Below are 23,032 nucleotides of genomic sequence, written 5' to 3' on the forward strand. Positions count from 1 at the left end.
GGTGTGACACATACATACGGTTAGCCCATGCATGTGCTGAAGTTGAGTCGACACAGTCAACAGAGCTCTCACAAAAACTATAGAGAAGAAATTGTCTTATTTTATTAGAAAGTCTAAGGCTACATTAAAGATTTCCAAGACATTAAAAGTTCCTTGAGACGCAGCTGGCAGCCTTATTCCTTAGTTTAAACTGTGTTGTACAAGAAAACCTTTGAGGGAGTTGAACAAAAAAAGCACAATATCATAAAATGTTTGATCAGAGCAACTGAGAAAAACCTGCAATGTACAGCCAAAGACTTGCAATATGATCCGATGAAACGAGGAAAAACATTTCAAAGTAGTGTATGAAAAGAACACTAGACAAGTGTGGCCTTCATGTTGGGGGCATCTTGCCGAATACCACTCTTGACCAAAAAAAAAAAAAGGCCGACCTGAACTTGCTAAAATTCATTTGGATAGACCTGTGGAGTTCTGGAATGGAATAAAAGAATGTTTTATGGAGTGATGTGACCAAACTAGAACTATTTTGACCTGTGGATCAGCAGTATGTCTGGAGCAAAAAAAGACAAAACTTATAAGCAGAAGAACACCATCTCCATCGTCAAACATGGAGGTGGATCAGTCCTGTTATGGGGTTGTTTTACTGTAGCAGGAAGTGGAAAACATGACAGTATGAAGGATATCATGTGTTTTTTGAAGTATCAGGCCATTTTGGCAAGAATTGTGATGCTTTTGCTGCAATGACTGAAGCTGATGATCAATGGACTTTCCTGCAGGACAATCATCCTAAAGTATACATCAAAATCTACTTATGCTTAGTTCAGGAATCAGTCATAGAATGTTCTTGAGTGGCCTGTTCAGTCTCCAGATTTAATTCTCATTGAAAATATTTGGTTGAATTTGATTAAAGCAGTGGCAATGTGAAAATCAAAGATTATCAGTGATCTGAAAGCTTTTTCAGGCAAGGAATGGGCCAAGATTGCAGTAGAGAGGAGACAGAAGCTTCCAAGCACTTTCAAGCAGCGATTATTGGTGGTTTTAAAGAATAAAAGATTCTGCACCAAATTTTACTTTTGGGGGTTGAATAATTTTGAACATGAACGTTTAGAGCTTTTTTTTTTTCTTACGTTACTTACTTACTTACGTTCTCAGAATTATTCAAATGTTTAATGGCAAACCTTCTCTAATAGTGTACTGATGCCTTTGTTGAATTGTTTTCACTAAATTTTGTTCTCTGGATCAAAATGTCTTGCAGGTCAAGGGGGTTGAATAATTTTGATTGCAACTGTATGTAAAACAACATATATTTATATATGATATTTAATATTTATATTGCTGATTGTTTTGTGGAGTGTAGTAGAATAATTGGTTTGCTCAGTCTTTTGTCAATTTCCCCCCCCCCCCCCCCCCACCTCAGAAATCTGGATGGAGAAATAACTTTGGCAGTGAAATGAGCAATGAGTTACTGGAAGAGATTCAGATACACAATCTGCAGTTTCCTGTCCACACAACATTTTTTTTTTTTTTTTTTTTTTTTTTTGATGTCCGTATAGCGCGTGTTAAATCTTCATTATTGTAATATTTGAATTTGCAATAAAAAACAAACAAAAAAAAGATACCTTCAAAATGGCGCCTCAGTGACGTCACACATAATAAACGCACGTGACTGGCAAAGACCGATAAACGCATAAACTTATCTCTGAGCTCGATTAACTACGCCTGCGCATATTCCCTACTACAGAGGAATGTAGACTCGATTAGTTCGGGCTGGTATTCTGCGCGGGTGCTTCTGCACGCGGGCTGAGTGCTGTGCTATTACCCATTGCATTGTAGTTGTTGGCCTTTCCAACCACAATTAGATTACAAACTTCTGCTTTTCACAGTTATAAACGGAGCAATGGCTGATTCACAGGATGACAAACTCTACAAAGCCGAATATGCGAAAAGCGGACGCGCCTCCTGCAAGAAATGCAAAGAAAACATTGCTAAAGACACGCTGAGAATGGCCATTATGGTGCAGGTAAGAAACTATGTGCAACTTCCAGGCAATAAAACTGATAGTATAGCATCTGTATTTTTGGAAATGCATCTGGTTTTGCATTTATGTTCTTGAATGCTAGGTGTAAACAATGCGATTGCATTACATACGCATGTGTGAATGTGCCTCAGGCCCAGGAGGAGTTTAAATGGTCCACAGTCATGGAATGAAAGAAATCAGCAGTGAATTCCTAAGGCCATCAGTTTACATGATGCTTTGGGCAACATTAGTAATAAACAAATGTAAAAAGATTGTTTTTGCCTTTAGATTTTGTGGGAACGATAAAAACAAAGCTGTGTTATTGCAGTGTAATGATAATATAATTAAGCCCAACATAAACAATGGCCAAATCATGTCTGTTTTTCATTAGAAAATCCCCCCACACCGAATTTCACGATGTGTTCATGACTTATTGAACTCAGTGTTTACATTTAGATGTGACTGACTACCATTATTAGCAAGCAATTATGCTGTAATCTACACAAAATATTGTTTAGGCATGATGTTTTACTGTAAATTCTCTATTGTTAAGCACCACAAGTGATTTTGCTGACTGCTGTGACGTTGTGTATATTTGTGCTTTCAGTTTCAGTTTGCAGACATTTTATTAGTTGTTGCATAGTATGCTGTATCTATAGTTGTGTATTCATTGTTTAATCATTCTGCATCTGTCTGTCTTCCACAGTCTCCCATGTTTGATGGCAAAGTGCCTCACTGGCACCATTTTTCCTGCTTTTGGCTCCGTGCTGCGGTACAGTCGCCCTCTGACATCTCTGGATTTACTGACCTCCGCTGGGATGACCAGGAGAAAGTGAAGAAAGCCATTGAGAGTGGAGGTGCTACTGGAGGTGAATATTCCTTTTGACCTAAGCACTGATTTTGCCATATGGGCTTCAAAGCAGTTAGGCTTAAGTCACAAAGTCTTAAGGTGATTCCTTAATCCTCATTGCTTTACAGGTAAGGGGGGGCAGAAGGGAGCAGCTAAAGGCGAGAAGTCGCTGAATGACTTTGCAGTGGAGTACGCCAAATCCAACAGAAGCACCTGCAAGGGGTGTGATCAAAAAATCGAAAAGGTATTACCTTTTGTTAAACAAATGCTGCTTTTTGAGCACAAGAAGTTAGCATAAGTTAATCTGTTCTTCCCTGCTGGTGTTCAGGACCACATACGTGTGTCAAAGAAGACAGTGGACCCAGAGAAACCTCAGCTTGGCCTAATAGATCGCTGGTATCACACTGGCTGCTTTGTGAGTCGCCGTGAGGAGCTATTGTTTAAGCCAGAGTACAGTGCCACCCAGCTCAAAGGTTTCGCAGCTCTGCGAGATGAAGACAAGGAGGAGCTGAAAAAAAGACTTCCTGCAGTGAAGAATGAAGGGTGAGCTTTTGGTTCCTTATTTAGTTGCAGTCGTGTTGCCTCAAACTGTATGAGCATCACTTTTAGGAATCTTTTTGCTTTTAAAGCTTTATCTAGGTTCACAAAGGATTTGGAATACCTATTTACATATTTCAGCTTAAACTTTGCATGGCCATTGTTATCTACATTCTATAACATCAAAATAAATCCTTAATCACAATATGACTTGCTTAAAGGCTGCAATTTAATTAAATATACACTGCCGCTCAAAAGTTTGGGATCAGTAAGATATTTAATGTTTTTTAACAAGGTTTCTTATACTCATCAAGGCTGTGTTTATTTAAAAAAAATTGATAATGTGAAATATTATTACTATGTAAAGTAATGTTTTTCTATTTTAATATACATTCAAATCTAATTTGTTCCTGTGATGCAAAGCTGAATTTTCAGCACCGTTACTCCAGTCTTCAGTGTCACATGATCCTTCAGAAATCATTCTAATATGCTGATTTATTATCAGTGTTGGAAAAAGTTGTGCCGCTTAATATTTTTTAAAAATGAGTGAAAAGTTAAAAAGAACAGCATTTATTTAAAATATAAATCTCTTCTAATAATATACAGTACCATTCAAATGTTTGGAGTCAGTAAAGTTTTTTTTTTTTTTTTTTTTTTTTTTTTTTTTTGAAAAAAAAAATTAATACTTTTATTCAGCAAGGATGTATTAAATTGATTTTAAAAAAAGTGATAGCAAAGACTTATATTGTTAGAAAATATTTATATTTCGAATAAATGCTGTTCTTTTTTAACTGAAAAAAAAAGCATGTCAGGTTGATTGAATGATTTCTGATCATGTGACAAAATTCAGCATTGCATGACAGGAATAAATTATATTTCAAAGTATATTAAAAAAGAAACCATTGTTTTACATTGTAATAACATTTCGCAATATTACTGTTTTTTCCTGTATTTTTGATCAAATAAATTCAGCCTTGATAAGCATAAGAGACTTATTTAAAAAAACATTACAAGTCTTACTGATCTCAAAATTTTGAACAGCAGTGTATGCAGCTCTCTGATTGTTTAATGTTTGAAAATGACTAAATAAATACAGCCATAAATATTACTATTATACTTTTACAGTTGTACTTTAAAATAAAATTATTATTATTATCTTCTTTTAATACTCATTTTTTTATTTTACAGTGAAAATTGCGATAACATTCTTATTTTGTTCAATATTTCAAGTAAGATTAATAATCACAATAAAAATTAGGATTATTATTACTATTGTCATAATCACAAAAGTTTGGGCAAAATAGTGCAGCCCTAAAAACAAGCACAGCAAACCTGGATCTTTTTTTAATCACATTTTTATCAGAAAAGTCACAATTAGATTTATTTTCCCCCAAATCATGCAGCCCTTGTCTTAAGTTGTAATTTAAAAATAGCATTTTCTCTCTCAAATAAAAGAATGCTTCTTAGAAATATAAAGACAATGCAAATACAAAATACAGGTCTGGTTTTACACAATAAACCATTTTAGAATTACGTTTTCAATTCCAGCATTTAATTGAAGATTCTTTACAGATTCTTTAGTATTACTGTTCAGGATCTTTGAGCATTGCCTCCTCCATCATCATGCTGCTCGTCACCATCACCAATGCCCCTGCAGCACAGGAAAATTGCCTTGAAGGCGTTTCTGAAGGTTTTCATTTTGTACGCGTAGAGGAAAGGGTTAACAGCCGAGTTTGCATGGGAGAGAATAATAGCTGTTAGCAGCAACGGTAGAGGTACGGGACATGACGGACACAGCAACAGGAAGCAGTTTATGATATGTAGCGGAATCCAGCAGGATGTGAAAAGGAAGAGGACCAGAAAGAGCGAAGTGGCCATTTTCATCTCTTTCTTCATCTTGGCCGTTCCCTCCGTGTTGCCCGCGCCGCCCCGCTCGGCCGCGATCCTTCTCATCTGACGTTTGACCGTGACGAAAATCTGTGCGTAGATGAGGAACATCACCACCAGCGGGGTTAGGACACAGGCGAAGAAGTTGAAGTACACCATGTAGGTCATATCCACCACTAACACAAAAAAACAGTACCCAGACTCAGGTGCAGGCTTGTGCCAACCCATCAGCGGCACCAGACCGATCAGGAAGGCCAGAGTCCAAGTGAAACACAAGACTAGCACTGCGTTGCGAGGTGTCATGAGTCTGTGGTACTGGAAGGGCATGAAGATTGCAATGTAACGCTCGACGGCGACCGCCAGCAGGCTGAAAATGGAGCTCTGGGTTAACATGATGAGCACGGACAACATTAGCAAACACAGATATAGATTGTGCCGTGGAATGCCCAGGTCTGTCATGATGGCACAAGGGATCGCCAAGGAACCCACACAGATATCCGCCACCGCTAACGACACCAAGAAGTAGTTGGTAACTGTTTGGAGTTTCCTGTTTAGTCCCACTGCAACACAAACTAGCAGGTTGCCCACAGTGGAGAGAATGGCTATGACAAGCTCGGCTATCATGTAAGGCAGGTTTATGGAGGCTAGGATGCTTGGAGCAGCTGTTGTTGTAGTAGTAGTAGATGATGTAGTAGTAGTGGTACTAGTAGTGGTGGTGGTAGTTGGGGTTATTTTACCTTGCGTAAGTGTCGACATGGTGGATGTGGCGAATTGCAAAAAGGTGTTATTTTCATAAGAGGTGACATTCATAAAAGTCGTGTTGGTATAGAGGAGAGTCGGCGAGAATGTGAAGTTGGCAATAGACTGATTCATTTTGACCTGTAGACATAATGCCAAAAAAAAAAAAAAAAACAGGGATGGAAAATCAGATATTAAGCTTTGCATTAAAATTAATTGACCTTTACTATGCCTTTATTTTCTTTCTATTCACTGTTTGAAGTATATCTTCCAGTGTTAGAGTCAATGAATAATAAAAGCATACGGGTCATTTATCACTTCAGTTTTCATTTACTAAATTTATACGTTGACTTACATGACTGTATGTAACAATAATGATGGTAATATTGGTAATGCTTTACAATAAGGTTTTATTAGTTAACATTAGTTAGCTACTTTAGTTAGTACAGTACTTTTAGTTTAGTATAGGACTGTCAAATGATTAATTGCAAATAAATCGCATACAGAATAAAAGTTTGAGTTTGTCTAATATATGTGTGTGTGTGTGTGTAATTATTATTTATATATAAATACACACAAATGAATGTATATATTGAAGAGGAATTTTTATTTATATAAAACAAAAAAATTTATAAATACATGTACTTAAATATTTCTTATATATATATATATATATATATATATATATGAATGTGTTTGTATTTATATATACATAATTACACACAGTACACACACATGCCCCGCTGTGCTTATTTTGTATGTATCTCTTATCACGTACGGCAATTGTTCTATTTGACCATGACGTGCCCTGCGAAGTGGACATCACCGGATATTCCGTTATGATTCCAGTTTGAAACGAGTGTATATGTTCCATTCAAAGGGCATTAGAGAGTGCGAGAGGTGAATTTAAATTGTATTTATTTACAGAGGTATATGATGTCACATTTCACACTTCTCTAGTAAGTTTCGTCTGTGTATGAAGATGCTGCAGGCAGCAGCGCAGCGCAAATCCATGAAGGAATGTTCCGAAATGAAGTAAACTTACACGGATTTCCCCTGCTCAGGGAGTAGGGAGCAATGAACACTGTGTAGGGATCATGTCAGTCGGTACACAGTTCATGCACGTAGCTCTCTTCTAACGAGCTGGGCATCTGAATCAGGTTTGTTAACTAAGAGAGACATGCAAAATAAGCATAGCGGGGGGCGCAAGGAGTTGAGAAACGCTGCATTAGTCAAACTCAAACTTTTATTTTGTATGCAATTAATCATTTGACAGCCTTAGTTTAGTACAATTCTCTTACAGCATTTTTAAATCTTAGTTAATATTTTCAACATTTACTAATGCATTATTAAAATCAGAAGTTGTGTTTAACATTACTTAATGCGCTGTAATAGAACATGAACTACATTTTTATTAACTGATGTTAACAAAGAATAACAATACTTTAATAAATGTATTGTAAATTGTTTGTTCATGTTAGTTAACACATTACATAATGTTAACAAATGACACCTTATTGTAAAGTGTTGCCATTATATTTAATATTAAAATTTTAATAATGTACAGTATTAATATAACAGTAATGTTCTGAAATATTATTACAGTTTAAAATAACTGTTAAAATGTAATTTTAAATTTTAAATTATGATCTTTCAGAAATCATTCTTATATGCTGATTTGGTGCCCAAGAAACATTTATTATTATCAATTTTAAAAAGAGTGCTGTTTTTTAATCTAAACGTATCTAAACATGGACGACAAAATCAGTCTTAAGTAGCACAGGTATATTTGTAGCAATAGCCAAAAATATATTGTATGTGTCAAAATGATCAATTTCTCTTTTATGTCAAAAGTCATTAGGAAATTAAGTATCCTAGTAGATCTTTTTTTTTTTTTTTTTTTTTGTTTGTTTGTTTGTTTGTTTTTTGCACCCTCAGGTTCTAGATTTTCAAATAGTTGTATCTTGGCCAAATATTGTCCTTTCAGCAAACCATACATTAATGGAAATTTATTTATTCAGCTTTCAGATGATGTATACGTTTCAATGTTAAAAAATTGTCAGTTATGACTGGTTTTGTGGTCCAGGGTCACATATATAAATAATAAAGAAAATCAATAATGTACTTAAAAATTAATATCATTAATTTACAAAACATCTATTTAAAAAGTAAGTATTAACGTACCTGCCAAGTCTCTGTCGTGTATGCTTCGTATATTATTGTTCTTCGATGTTCACTTGATGTTGTTTGCCTGTGTTCTGCAAATGCATTTGACTTCTTTGGATCTACTTGGAAGGTTTCTTGCATCCATTAGCAACAAATGTCACATCTATATTCATTTATTTTCTCTCTCTCCGTGTCACTTTTCGCCCCGTAGCTGTGATATGGGCTTTTATAAGCCTTTCATTCTAATGGGAAGAATGGTCTTGTTTGTTTTTTTTTTTTTTTTTTTTTTTTTTTTTTTTTCCACTATGGGTCATCGATTTGACCTCTGGTGCCCATTATCACCACCCAAATGGGCGTTAATTACATTCTGGAGGGGAAATAGGCGCAGTGGTGATGTTGAGATCAGCTTAAGTGTCTGTCACGAGGTGATTAATTAATGATCGGCATTATAATGGCCGCTGGATAGAGGATCCTGTCCAGACATGACTGTGACTCCGTGGACTGATAGTCTTCTAATGAGGTCCACTGATAGAAGAGTGTTTGGGTTATAAGACAAGCTCGTGGGTGACCAAATTCTCTCTATAGGATTAACTCAAATCCACAAGGTGGAAAAGTTTTCATCATTTGGATCAGGTGATCATATCTTGGATCAGAGTTTGTTTTCAGATTTATGATAAGAAAGCTCCTTTTTATCGATGTAAAGGGCATAAAGTCAGCTGTTTATTATGTCTGACTGTACATTGTACACATAAGTGCATCTGATCACCCTGAAAGGGTTTATGTGATGATGACTGTGCATTTACCTTGCGTATTACGTGATCACTTGTAATCATACAGATATAACTATTTAAGTGTTATTTTAGTGTCATATTTATGACAGTATTTCCTGCTATTTTTCATATTAATTAGCTTTTATATTTTTGCAGTTTTCTTTTTCTTTTTATTTTAAGTAATATAATATAAATATAATATATATATATTTTTTAATTTCTGTTAGTTGCCTTGATAGCATTTCTAATTTAGTGTTTTTAGATTTTTTTTCAACTAATATTTACATTGTTTTTAAATTCATTATTTCACCAAACAAAAGTGATTTGTAATAGCTTTAGTAATAATAACAATACTGTGTAGGCTATTAGTTGCCTGGGTCAATGTAGCATCATTATAAAGAAGAAATAACAAGTGAATACTACAGCTGACCATCCAGAATCAAGATAAAATTTTGAATTAAATATGCTGCAAAAAGTAATGTCCTTAGGATATAAATACAATACAGTGTGTTTTCATAAAACATTTTGTGCAAAAAAACTGTTTTCTTTCTTAGGAAGAGAAAAGCAGATGAGGTAGATGGAGGTGTCTCCAAAAAACAGAAGAAAGAAGATGAAAAACTGGAGCTGAAACTGAAGGTATGAGTTTTTTTTCTAATATCTCTCATATGGTTTGGATTATTATGGATAACTTTTTCCCTAGTAAAATTAATTTGCACCAATATAATGATTCTGGTGCATTCTGGTGTAGCCTATCTATTTATTATCTTAAAAATAAATACATTTTATTGTTTGCATTAAGAAATGTTCTTTTCTGTTACCAGAACAGAATTTTACTACATTAGTTGTGCTGGCTGTAGAAATGAGACTATAGTGTTTTCTCCTGACATTTAACTGATTGCTTTTCATTTTTTTTGTAAATTAGAAAGTATATCAGTCTGAAAATGCTTTTGTCTGGTTCTTGATGTATTCTAGGAGCAAAGCCAGCTGATTTGGGGAATTAAGGACAAGCTAAAGAAATTCTGCTCCGTCAATGATATGAAGGAGCTGCTTATTGCCAACAATCAAGAAGTTCCCTCTGGGGAGTCAAATGTAAGTGTGCAATACAGAAAACTGTCCTGATATGCTGATATGACCTGACTAGCAATTTCAATAGTAGCATCAAAAGTTAGATACCATGGCGAATTTTTGACTTTCTTTTTAGGGTTGTCAAACGATTAATCGTGATTAATCGCATACAAAATAAAAGTTTGAGTTTGCCTAATATATGTGTGTGTACTGTGTGTAATTATGATGTGTATATATAAATACAAACACATTCATGTGTATATTTAAGAAATATTTACAAGTATATGTATTTATTATAATTTTTAGATAATTTATATTATATATAATATGTATGTATGTATATATATATATATATGTGTGTGTGTGTGTGTGTATTAGGCAAACTCAGACTTTGATTTTGTATGAGATTAATCACGATCAATCATGTGACAACCTTACTTCACTATTGCTTTATGACTTTGTGTATCATTTAATTAACAGATCCTAGACCGACTTTCAGATTGCATGGCTTTTGGGTCCTTAAAGCCTTGTGAGACTTGCAAAGGGCAGCTTGTGTTTAAGAGTGATGCATACTATTGTACTGGGGACATCTCTGCATGGACCAAGTGTGTATTCAAGACTCAGACACCTGATCGTAAAGATTGGGTCACTCCTAAGGTAAGTGCTGCAGATCTGTGGTAGTTGCATGTTCACAATTGTATGCAGGTGAATTTCAGCATAACATGTTTTGCAAATGTTTTTGTTCCTCAGGAGTTCAGTGAGATTCCATTCCTGAAGAAATTTAAGTTTAAACGGCAGGACCGTATGTTTCCCAAAGATGCCCCTCAGGCTGCTCCCACCCACTCGTCTGCTGCTGCTACTGCGACCTCAGCTGCCCTGAGCGCGTCTGCTGCTGCCAGTAATAACCTCACTGAGGTGCCTGCAGGTCAGTGACTCCGAGAGAAACATTGAGATACATTTAGGTTTATTTAGTGGTGAAATAATGAGAGCAAGTTAAATGTACACAAAATTGCTGAAATTAAAAAAACACCATTGTTTATTTTATGTAATATAATATTTGTCAATGGTCAATGCATATTTTTGGTTAAGCTGCAACAGTGAGCATGTTTACATGCACGTTCTTAAGCCGATTATGCTTAATAAGCCGAAAATGCACGTGATCATGTAAATGTGGTAACCCGTTTTCTTTTTTGGAGTAAAACACTGTGAGCATAAACTGGTCAACACAGGTTTTTTTTTTTTTTTTTTTTTGCCTCTTACCCCGATTTCGCGCAGCATATAAACTCAATAATCCGCTTTCTGTTGGCCTATTGAACTGTACATGTGATATGTGACAGGAACGCATTGTTAGTACAGATTTAGGTGCATCTAGTCAGAGCAAATGCTTTGCAGTAAAAAAAAAAAAAAAAGGAGGAGGAAACATATCACAAAAGCAGACTCTTTCATGACCCAGAAAATAAGTGTTCTCATCTTGTGCAGCAAAAGTAGAAGTGGTTCAGTCAAAACACTGCATTTATAACTGCATGAGAGGATAATATGAGCTCTTGACATGTTGCAAGCTTTATTTAACATCACAACTGACAAACATATGGACTACTTGATCGCAAATGATTATATTTTGACGTCACTAAAGGGAAATAACCTTTATTAATGTTATTAATATTAATTTTAGGGCTGCACAATAAATTGCATGCGATCTCCATCACGTGTGTTCAACTGGATCAGCAGTTAATACACAGCGCTGTAAATCACTGACAAGCTGTGCAAAATAGCATAATGAATGCCAGTAAATTTGCGATTATGAACACAATATTGCATAGCTTGTCAGTGATCTATGGCTCTGTGTATTAAATGCCGATCCAGCATCGTGATGGAGATTTACTACTAATCACAGAACTGGCTTTACTGACGAGATGCGCATGACAATCGCATGCGATTTATTGTGCAGCTCTAATTAATTTATTAATATTTATTAGTAAAGTCATGTAAATGCAATGCTTGCATTGTCAGGTTACTGATGTGCATGTAAACAGGGAAACCTGGTTATTTTAATAAGCTAATATTCGTGAGTTATCAGCTTCAACTGGTGTGCTCGCATGCACTGATGTCACATGGACTATTTTAACAATGTTCTTACTACCTTTCTGGGCCTTGAACATGGTAGTTGGGTTGCTGTCTATGCTGGTTCAGAAAGCTCTCTGATTTCATCAAATATATTCCAATTTGGGTTCTGTAAATGAATAAAGGTCCTATGGGTTTGGAATGACATGAGGGTGATAATTAATGACAGAATTTTAATTTTTGGGTGAACTGTCCCTTTAAATTACGGATATAAAATTTATCCAGAATGTAGGTGATGCATATAAAATGCATATAAAAAATATGTCAGTGGAAACCCAGCTGGTCTTAAAACAGATATTAGACAGTCGGCTTTGGTCTATCTCTGGTTTAATTAATTATTCTCCTAACTTATCATTTGGAAAATTAGTTAAGGGTTACTATGATTACGCTCTTTAAATTTTTAATGGTTAAAGTGATTTTTTTTGAATGATTTAAATGATTTGTGTCTCTGTGTATTCTCTAGATAAGCCTTTAACAGGACTGAAGCTGCTGGCTGTGGGAAAGCTTAGTAAGAACAAAGACGAGCTGAAAAATATAGTGGAAGGACTGGGAGGAAAAATCACAGGCACTGCCAACAAAGCCGCTCTCTGCCTTAGCAGCAAAAGTGAGTGATGTTCTGTAAACCTACTGAGCTGCCTTGCTGTCTAAGTCGACAGGTTTTGTAAAATAAGTTATGCACAGTATGATACGAAACGAGGTGTGCGTGTTAACTAGGTGTGCTGCTCGTACTTGCTCATAAATAAATTTGTCCCTTCTGATTTTTTGCCAGCTTATTTATTTGCTGGCATGTGTCACTTCGAAACTCATTAATAACCTGCTCTGTTCCTCTCGTGTCTCAGAGGAGATTGAAAAAATGAGTAAGAAGATGGAGGAGGTGAGGGACGCAGGTGTGCGTGTGGTGGCAGAGGACTTCCTCACTGACATCAAGGAGTCCGGCAAGGCCCTTCAGGAGCTCATCTCCCTGCACGCAATCTCACCCTGGGGCGCTGAAGTTAAAATCGAGTCCCAGGCTGCAGCCCCAGCTTCCAAATCCACCGGCGCTCATTCCTCAAAGAGTACTGGCAAAGTCAAGGAGGAAGAAGGTTAGAAAGATGCATTTTAATTTTCCTGCAAAACTTCTTAAAACAAAACATAAAAAATGTAACAAGTGTATGCACATGCACCAGATTAAATTTTTATCGTTAGATGTTATTTAGATGTCTGCTCACCAAGCCTGCATTTATTTGATCCAAAGTACAGCAAAAACAGTAACATTATTAAATATTTTTACTATTTAAAATAACAGTGTTCTATTTTAATATATTTTTAACGTAATTTATTCCTGTAATCAAAGCTAAATTTTCAGCATCATTACTCCAGTTTTTAGTGTCACATGGTCCTTCATAAATAAAAAGCTTTTGTAACATTATACAATTCAAAAGCTTGGAGTTAGTATTTCTTTTTTGGGGGAAAAAAAAAAAATTATATAAATTAATACTTTTATTTAGCAATGATGCTTTGAATTGATGAAGTGATGATAAAGGCATTTATAATGTTACAAAAGATTTCTATTTCAGATAATTGCTGTTCTTTTGAACTTTCTATTCATCAAAGAAACCTGAAAAAAATTATATACATATGTAATGGAGAGAGAGAGAGCATTTTATATAATGTTTTTATTTATTTGTGATTGTTGTTGTTTTGTTCTGTGATCGTTAGAAGCATTTTTAATTTTCAAATTTCATATGTATACATCTTCAAATGCACTGACATGAGTTTTAATTTTGCATTGACATGATTTTTTTTTTTTTTTTTTTATTTGTACATCTTAAAAGGGAGTGCTATGCACTCTTGCTGATTAATAATCCTGTTTTATTACTCCGGCAGGTGGAAGCAAATCAAAGAAAATGAAACTGACAGTGAAAGGAGGGGCAGCAGTTGATCCAGACTCAGGTGAGACTGAGTCTGTTTCCCATAATTCATTAAGATAAGAGTCAATATGTTATATTTGGATATGTACAGTATGTTTTGTTTACACAGTGCCTTAATTATTTGATTGCTCAGGTCTGGAAAACTGTGCTCACGTCCTGGATCAGAACGGGAAGATTTACAGTGCCACACTGGGTCTTGTGGACATCGTCAGAGGAACAAACTCGTACTACAAACTACAGCTGCTTGAGGATGACGTCAAGAAACAGTGAGCCTAACCCATTTTTGTGATTAATTTGGATTCCTGTTACACAAACATAATTTTATCCCAACCACAGCACTTATTCATCATTAGACAGCTTAATTTGATTGTGCAATCCATAGCAAAGTTTCTTAGATATAACAGTAAGTACTTTGGAAGCAGCATTTTAAACCAGCACCTGACCCAAATACTAAAAACGAATGTGCATTATTTGCAAATGTTTCCCATAAGGTATTTCTCTTAGAAAAGTTTAAATTTAGGGTACAAATCAATGCAAGCTTTGTTTTAACGTGAGTACCACATTATAATTATTTGACCAGATAGGGCCACTTGTCTTGAGCGTGCTTGTGTTGCTTTTTCAGATACTGGGTGTTCAGGTCATGGGGTCGTGTCGGCACCACCATTGGGGGAAACAAACTGGACAAGTTTTACGATAAGAACTCTGCAATGGACAATTTCTGCAGCGTGTATGAGGAAAAAACTGGGAATGCCTGGGGCTCCAGTAACTTCACAAAATACCCCAATAAGTTTTATCCTCTAGAAATCGACTATGGACAGGTAAGAACCTAAAGGACATCTATATGAGAGTGTTGTTTTTAAAAAGCATTGCTAGTATTGTCCATGCATTTTTGTGACTTTTAGCTGGGCTTGTTAACATAAATTAAATGCTGGTAGAAAAACCCTTACTGTCAAAGACGATAAATAAGCTGACCTTGGAAGTGTGCTGAGGCTCACTAGCAGGTCCCGTCCACCTTAATAGACAGTCTACAATGTAAACATAGTGTTACAGTATTAAACAAGTTGTTTATAATCTCAATAAGATGGTTATGGAGCTTTCTGCATATATTTACCCAGGACGAGGAGGCTGTGAAGAAGTTAACTGCGAGCGCAGGCGCCAAATCCAAGCTGGACAAACCTATTCAAGACCTCATCCGAATGATCTTTGATGTGGAGAGCATGAAGAAAGCCATGGTTGAGTTTGAGGTGCGTTCTCTTCCTCCTCCTCTTTAAAATAGCACTAAAATGATCTGTATTTGTTTGGTAACTTGTGTAATTTCTCCTACAGATTGACTTGCAGAAGATGCCTTTGGGAAAACTGAGTAAGCGACAGATCCAGAGTGCTTATTCCCTTTTGAGTGAGGTCCAACAGGTTGGTCTCATTGGTTTCTAAAAGATAGAGTTCAACCATATATCTTGACCCAGGACCACAAAACCAGTCATAAGGATCAGTTTTTTGAAATTGAGATACATCATCTAAAAGCTTGTTAGGATATGACAATATTTGTCCGAGAGACAACTATTTGAAAATCTGGAATCTGAGGGTACAAAAAACTAAAAATATTGAGAAAATCGCCTTTAAAGTTGTCCAAATGAAGCTCTTAGCAGTGCATATTACTAATCAAAAATTAAGTTTTGAAATATTTACAGTAAGAAATTTACAAAATATCTTCATGGAACATGATCTTTACTTAATATCCTAATGATTTTTGTCATAAAGGGAAAATCTGATAATTTTGACCCATACAATGTATTTTTGGCTATTGCTGCAAATATACCTGTGCTACTTATTACTGGTTTTGTGGTCCAGGGTCACATATGTGTATTAAGAGGCCAGTTCTTCCCATTTTGGTCTTCTTTATCCTAACTTCATTTTTGCTCTCATTCATTTCTGTAGGCTGTGACAGATAACGCTGCAGAAGCACAGATCTTAGATCTGTCCAATCGCTTCTACACACTGATACCGCACGACTTCGGCATGAAGAAACCACCACTGTTGAATAACATGGATTACATACAGGTATGACTTGGGCAACCTTCTAAAGATTGTGACATCAACAGCCTAGTGATTGTACAGTACTCAATCCTGTTGCATATCCATTATAGCAAAAGGTGCAGATGCTGGACAACCTGTTGGACATTGAGGTGGCCTACAGCCTGCTGCGAGGAGGAGTGGAGGACAATAAGAAAGATCCCATTGATATTAATTATGAGAAACTCAAAACCAAAATTGAGGTAACTGGAAGAACTATGAAGTATCCTTTGTTATTACCATGAAGTGGTCATGTTGTAGTGATTGATACTGATTCTGTTTTTCTAGGTGGTTGACAAGTCATCAAGTGAGGCTCAGCTTATCCAACAATATGTGAAGAACACACACGCTGCTACTCACAACACCTACACACTGGATGTGGAGGAGGTGAGGTTAATCCCGTAAAGCCTGCTCTATGAGAACTTTTAGGGTTTATTTTAAATAATCTTTAAAGGGGTCCTATTATGCTCTTTAACAAAGTCTTGATTTTGTTTTGGGGGTGTACAAGAACATGCTTGGTGGTTCGAAAAATGCATTATTTTTCACATAATTTACATTATTACAATACCTTTCTACCAGCGTGGCACAAATGGCTTGATTAGTTTGAGGTTTAATGAAGGCCCGCCTTCCGAAAAACTAAATGTGTTGTGATTGGTTATCTGTCCCACTGCGTTGCGATTGGCGAACAACTTAGACGGTGTTTCAGTATTGCCACGCCCCTTGTCAAAGAAGCAAGTTCTGTGTACAACTGTTAATGCAAGCTAGATAAAAGTGATTCTTGCGTTTTAAATATGGATATTTTTCTTACAAAAACGAAGCACTTTTTATTAAAGGATGGATGCACTTTATTGGACTTGTTTTAGACTGTTGAAGAGAAACACCCGTCTATGTTGTTCTAAAGCTTGGGAGTGACAGGATATTTTTTTAATATAACTGATTGCATTCGTTTGAAAGAAGGAAGTCATAAACGCCTAGGATGCATGAAGCGTGAGTACATAATACGCTACAGTAGTGTTGGGTCCTATCGTCGACCTGCCAGACCGCTGATACATGATGTTATCGTGCCAATTTATTAAATTTATTGCACAAAATCACCTCCAGCATAAGGCTAAAAGCAGCCTAACATTAACATTATCAAAGAACATCATCACTGATTAGCCTAGCCTAGTCTAGTGCAAGTTTATGCATTTTAAAAAACACTCGCGTTGTAAGTGAAGCTATCTACACTGTATGATGAGTAAATCTCTTACCACACACTGCGTATGTCTGCGGCTCGTTATGGCTCCAACGTGGCCACCGGAGTAGATCGCGGCCACTCTAATCACTGACTAAAATTCAAAAAGTGAAAAAGCATAATAGCACCCCTTTAAAAAAATGAAATTTTCATGCTTTACAGGGTTCACCAGTGCATTAACTATTGCTTCATAAATGAATTGCGTATGTCATAGCTTTTTTAAAAAAAATCATGCTATTATCTCTGACTGTTGTGTTTTTGTATTGTTAGATCTTTAAGATCGACAGGGAGGGTGAGTCCCAGCGTTTCCGTCCATTCAGAGAATTGCACAACCGGCAGCTGTTGTGGCACGGCTCCCGCACCACCAACTACGCAGGTATCCTGTCTCAGGGTCTGCGTATCGCTCCTCCTGAAGCTCCAGTGGTAAGTTTCTGCACCGTTGTTGCCGTTGTCTGCTTCTCTCTGAAAAAAAAATGAGCAGACCCTGATTTTTGAGCATGCAAAAATCTAACAATGAATAAGCATATTAGAGCAGTTTCTATCTTAAAAGTGTCATAAAAAGGAGAATCCAAATGTTCTTGATATTTACACATATGTGACCCTGAACCACAAAACCAGTCACAAGTAGCAGGAGTATATTTGTAGCAATAGCCAGCAGATTGTATGGGTCAAAATGATTGATTTTTCTTTTATGGCATAAATCTTTAGGATATTAAGTAAAGCTCATGTTCTATGAAGATATTTTGTGAATTTCCTACCGTAAACATATTAAAACTTAATTTTTGATCAGTAATATGCATTGCTAAGATTCCAGATTTTCAAATAGTTATATTTCGGCCAAATATCGTCCTTTCCTAACAATCCATACATCAGTGGAAAGCTTATTAAGTTTTCAGGTGATGTATAAATCTCAATTAAAAAAAATTGATCCATATGACTGGTTTTGTGGTCCAGGGTCACCTATAAGATGTTATTCTACAATAAAAACATACTGCAAGTATCAGAGCTCAAAACTAACTCCCTAGTTTAAAATATGAATTATTCTTTTCTACTCTTCTAAAAACGCTCGTTTATTTTTAATGACGTGCCTGAGCAGCTGAAAGATACATTTTTAAATGTTTTACATATTTCGCAACAGACTGTTTTGCTGACGTTTTTTCAAAACTTTTTATTTAAAGATACAGCAGTGCCAAGCAATTTGGTCCTCAGGCAATGCGTTTCATGACCCTTTTCATTGACATTTGACATTTAGAATGTTGCAATAGTACTGTAATCATATCTATTGTTTGTTTTTTTTAATACAGACAGGTTACATGTTTGGCAAAGGTGTTTACTTTGCTGATATGGTGTCGAAGAGTGCAAACTACTGCCACACATCCCAGGCTGATCCTGTTGGCCTCATTTTGTTAGGAGAGGTTGCCCTTGGAAACATGTAAGAGATGCTCTTTTTGTCCTAGTTTCAAGATGACTACAGTTTAACAAGTTAATAGTCTTGCTTTTATTTTAACAAAAAAAAAACCACTAATATTGTGAAATCTTATAACATTTTAATGCAACCATTTTCTATTTTAATATATTTTAAAATGAGTGAATTTTTAATTTATTTTCTGAATTTCCAGGCTTTAGTGTCTGATGATCTTTCAGAAGTCATTCTAATTTTTTATTATTAATGTTAAAAATTGATGTGCTGCTTAACATTTACAGCACATTTTTCTTAAAAAGAACAATTTTATTGAAAGTTTTTGTAGCATTACAAATGTCTTCATCACTTTTGATCAAATAATGCATTTATGTTTAAAAGTAGTATGTATGTATGTATGCATGTATTTACTCATACTGACCCTAAATTTTTTGCACAGTTGTGTCAACTGTATTGGCAAAATAAATGTGTGGCCTTTTATAATCAGTTGTTGTCATTGCTCTAAATCTGTGATTTTTGTTTTACTCTAAAGGCATGAACTGAAGAAGGCCTCTCACATCACGAAGTTACCAAAGGGTAAACACAGTGTAAAAGGTAAGATGTTTCTTCATTCAGAAAGAAATCTTTTTTTGTAGTTAAGCTGTTGTTTAAAATGTCCACATCTCAAAAAGTCCAAAATTATATTTTTGACAGAAATTTTTTAACATGTTTTCTTTTTGTATGAAGGTTTGGGAAGAACTGCTCCAGACCAAAGAGCTACTGTATCTCTGAATGGAGTGGATGTTCCTTTGGGCAAAGGCGTCAACACAAATATTGAAGACACAAGTCTGCTCTACAACGAGTATCCTTTTGTTTTCTGCATCATTCATTTACTTTCTTGCTGTTGTTTATCTGTTATTTTAGGTAAATGTTCACCGGCCTTCAAATGTTTGGGATCAGCAAGATTTTTCATGTTTTTTAAGGGGAGATATGCTCCTGTCAAGTTTGAGATTTTGGGCTTTTTGGTGTTTTATAAAGCGTGTTTTTTTTTTTTTGTTTGTTTGTTTTTTCAGACTAGTGGAAAGAAAACATACAGAAAGACACTAAGTGTTTATTTTATAGCACTTTATATATTTGTTTCAATAGATTTCAATTACAGTACATATTTTTAAAGGCTTTCTCAAAATGAGTTTTTTTCTCCTACACTGAGCCATAAATCTCCACTTCAGTAGCACTTACATTTTTATTCTTGTCTATATTTTGATGGTTTTAGCAGAGGCATTTGCTGATATATAATTTGCTGGATTTTATACAACATTTTAATTCCCCAAAAAATTTTAAAAATATATTGTTTTCTGTCTGTTCTAAGTATTTTCTGAACAGAGTGACAAAATGAGATGCCCAAAACAAGTACTTTGAAACTGACTTCATCAAGTATTTGGATTTTTGTACTAGAAATCTGTGCATATTAGTGCATATTTTATTAAATAATGCATCATTTGCATATTTAAACCTAACATTTTAGAAAACTTGTAATACCAAAAATGTTTGCAATTATCAGTGTAAATTTTTACACTATTCATCTGCAGTGAAGTCTTTTCTGCTCATCAAGGCTGTTTTTTTTTTAATAAAAATACAGAAAAAACCTGTAATATTGTGAAATATTATTGCAATTTTAAATAGTGGTTTTCTGTTTTAATATACTGTAAAATGCAGTTAATTCCTGTGATATAACCTGCATTTTCAGCATCATTACTCCAATCTTCAGTGTCACAAGATCCTTCAGAAATCATTCTGATATGCTGATTTATTATCAGTGTTGGAAACATTGTGCTGCTTAATTTTTTTGGAACCTGTGATACTTTTTTCAGGATTCATTAATGAATAAAATGTCAAAAAGAACAGTATTTATTCAAAATAGAAATCTTTTCTAACAATGTAAGTCTTTAATATTACTTGTGAATCAATTTAACGCATCCTTGCTGAATGAAAGGATTAATTTCTTTAAAAGAAAGAAAAAAAAACTACAGACCCCAAACTTTGAACGGTAGTGTATATTACAAAATAATCATCAAAGAATCCTAAAAAAAACATAGGTTCCAAAATAATAAAATAAGATAATAAATCAGCATATTAGAATGATTTTTGAAGGATCATGTGACTCTGAAGACTGGAGTAATGATGCTGAAAATTCAGCTCTGCATCACAAGAATAAATTGTTTTATTTTATTCTATATTAAAATAGACTATTTTAAACTGCAGTATTTCACAATATTACTGTTTTTTCTGTATTTTTAATCATGTAAATGCAGCCTTGAGCAAAAAAGTCTTCTTTAAAAAACGTTAAAAATATTACTGAACCCAAACTTTTGAACAGCAGTGTACATCTCAGATAGATTTAGACAATTACACAGTCACTTTTTCCCTTAACTCTAACTTTCCTCCAGGTACATTGTGTATGATATTGCTCAGGTTAACCTGAAATACCTGCTGAAGATTCGCTTCAACTACCAGACCTCTCTGTGGTGAGACAGCAGATGAGATCTGTCCAGGTGGACAGGATTTTGGACGCCACTGAAGCCCACTGCTACAGCTTTAGCACTAAGACCAAGCATCATATTGGTTGACAAACGATTAAACCATTTCTCTAGTGCTTCGGCAGCACATTTCCTGTTGCTCTAGTCTGTTAGTTTGAAGTTAATGGCTATATCTAAATCGTATCACTGCATTGTTGCATATGTTGCAGGCTTCGGTACATAGTCACAGAAATGATTGGACTTATCTGTGGAGATCTTTCTTAAAAGCTACCAACGATAATAGGTAGACAGTCTTCCATTTGTTTCATAGACTTTTTCTGTTTTAATAGTTTTGCTAAACCTGGAATCAGGTTAACTGTAACACATCTAGTGTACACGTTTTTGTTTGTCTTCTCAGTATAAAAAAAGTGAAAATGTACAGTTTTAGAAAAAAAAGTTGTAAGCTAGGATATAGCCTGCCATAAGTGAGTAACCTTTTACTAGATTTGCCAATGTATGGACAAATATTTTGTATGGTTCCCAGTATTTCTTTTCAGTTTTCTGTCCTTTGCAAAAACATACTTTGACCAACTAAAATGGCATTGAAAAGCTAAAAGCAATGGCTGCTGCTTTACTCGCGCATCTGTTATCTTTTTTGTTTTCGTTTGGTAAACGTTGCTCCACAGCGGTTTTGTGGACAAGCTTTTCGCGTCCTGACAGATGTCTTTGCATCATAAATAAAACGGTTTTTGGCTTATGTTTGAACGTCATTTATTTGTGTCAAATGGTTCTGTTTTGTTCAGTTTCACAAACATTTGTGTATGAGAGAATCCAGAGTAAACAAGAGAAAATACCAAAACAGAACTAAATTTTACTACCAGTTTAAGTAAAATAAACCAGACTAATCTATTTCAGTACATTTTGTAATTAAAATTGCTCAGTACTTGCATGCACAATATCTGTTCTGACCAAATTTTCATGAAAATGTATTATGGGTTTACAACACTTTAAAAAAAAAAAAAAAAAAAAACATGGTTGATATACATAAAAAAAATGATTGATTTTTTTTTTTTTTTTTTTTTTTTTTCAGTTTCAGAAACATTTGTGTGTAAGAGAATTCAGAGTAAATAAAAAGAAATAACAAAAAATGACTATATTTTACTATCGTTGATATTTTAAGTAAAATGTACCAGACTAATCTATTTCAGTGCATTTTGTAATTAAAATTGCTCAGTACTTGCATGCACAATATCTGTTCTGACTAAATTTTCATGAAAATGTATTACGGGTTTACAACATTAAAAAAAAAAGAAACTATGGTTGATATGCATTAAAAAAATATATGATTAATAAATTATTTTTTTTCAGTTTCAGAAACATTTGTGTATAAGAGAATTCAGACTAAATAAGAAATAACAAAAAATAACTACATTTTACTGCCATTGATAGTTTAAGTAAAATGTACCAGACTAATCTATTTCAGTACATTTTGTAATTAAAATTGCTCAGTACTTGCATGCACAATATCTGTTCTGACCAAATCTTCACAAAAAATTATGGGTTTACTATATTAAAAAAAAAAAACTGGTTGATATACATTTAAAAAAGAAAATAACTATGATTTAAATACTTTTTTTGTTTTGTTTTAGAAACATTTGTGTATAAGAGAATTCAGAAAAAATAAGAAGAAAAAACAAAAAGAAAATAACTAAATTTTACTACCATTAATAGTTTAAGTAAAATGTACCAGAC

General features: G+C 34.8%; 2 protein-coding genes across 2 annotated transcripts; one reads left to right on the forward strand and one right to left on the reverse strand.

Annotated features, from left to right (window-relative positions):
* Positions 1–1,734: 1,734 nt before the first annotated feature.
* On the forward strand, positions 1,735–22,037 carry parp1 (poly (ADP-ribose) polymerase 1). Its single transcript, XM_051139328.1, has 23 exons — positions 1,735–2,020; positions 2,724–2,886; positions 2,996–3,111; positions 3,196–3,410; positions 9,520–9,601; positions 9,938–10,054; positions 10,511–10,687; positions 10,781–10,955; positions 12,615–12,755; positions 12,991–13,233; positions 14,018–14,083; positions 14,195–14,327; positions 14,684–14,879; positions 15,177–15,305; positions 15,388–15,471; positions 15,997–16,119; positions 16,206–16,334; positions 16,420–16,518; positions 17,636–17,788; positions 18,670–18,797; positions 19,318–19,379; positions 19,512–19,626; positions 21,212–22,037. Exons 1-23 carry the CDS (start codon positions 1,898–1,900, stop codon positions 21,291–21,293), a joined length of 3,051 nt encoding a protein of 1,016 aa, XP_050995285.1. The 5' UTR covers positions 1,735–1,897; the 3' UTR covers positions 21,294–22,037.
* LOC127183098 (adenosine receptor A2a) lies at positions 4,995–5,983 on the reverse strand. The gene has a single exon (XM_051138918.1). It carries the CDS (start codon positions 5,913–5,915, stop codon positions 4,995–4,997), a length of 921 nt encoding a protein of 306 aa, XP_050994875.1. The 5' UTR covers positions 5,916–5,983.
* Positions 22,038–23,032: the final 995 nt, after the last annotated feature.

This window comes from Labeo rohita, chromosome 20 (assembly GCF_022985175.1).
Source record: "Labeo rohita strain BAU-BD-2019 chromosome 20, IGBB_LRoh.1.0, whole genome shotgun sequence".
NCBI lineage: Eukaryota > Metazoa > Chordata > Actinopteri > Cypriniformes > Cyprinidae > Labeo > Labeo rohita.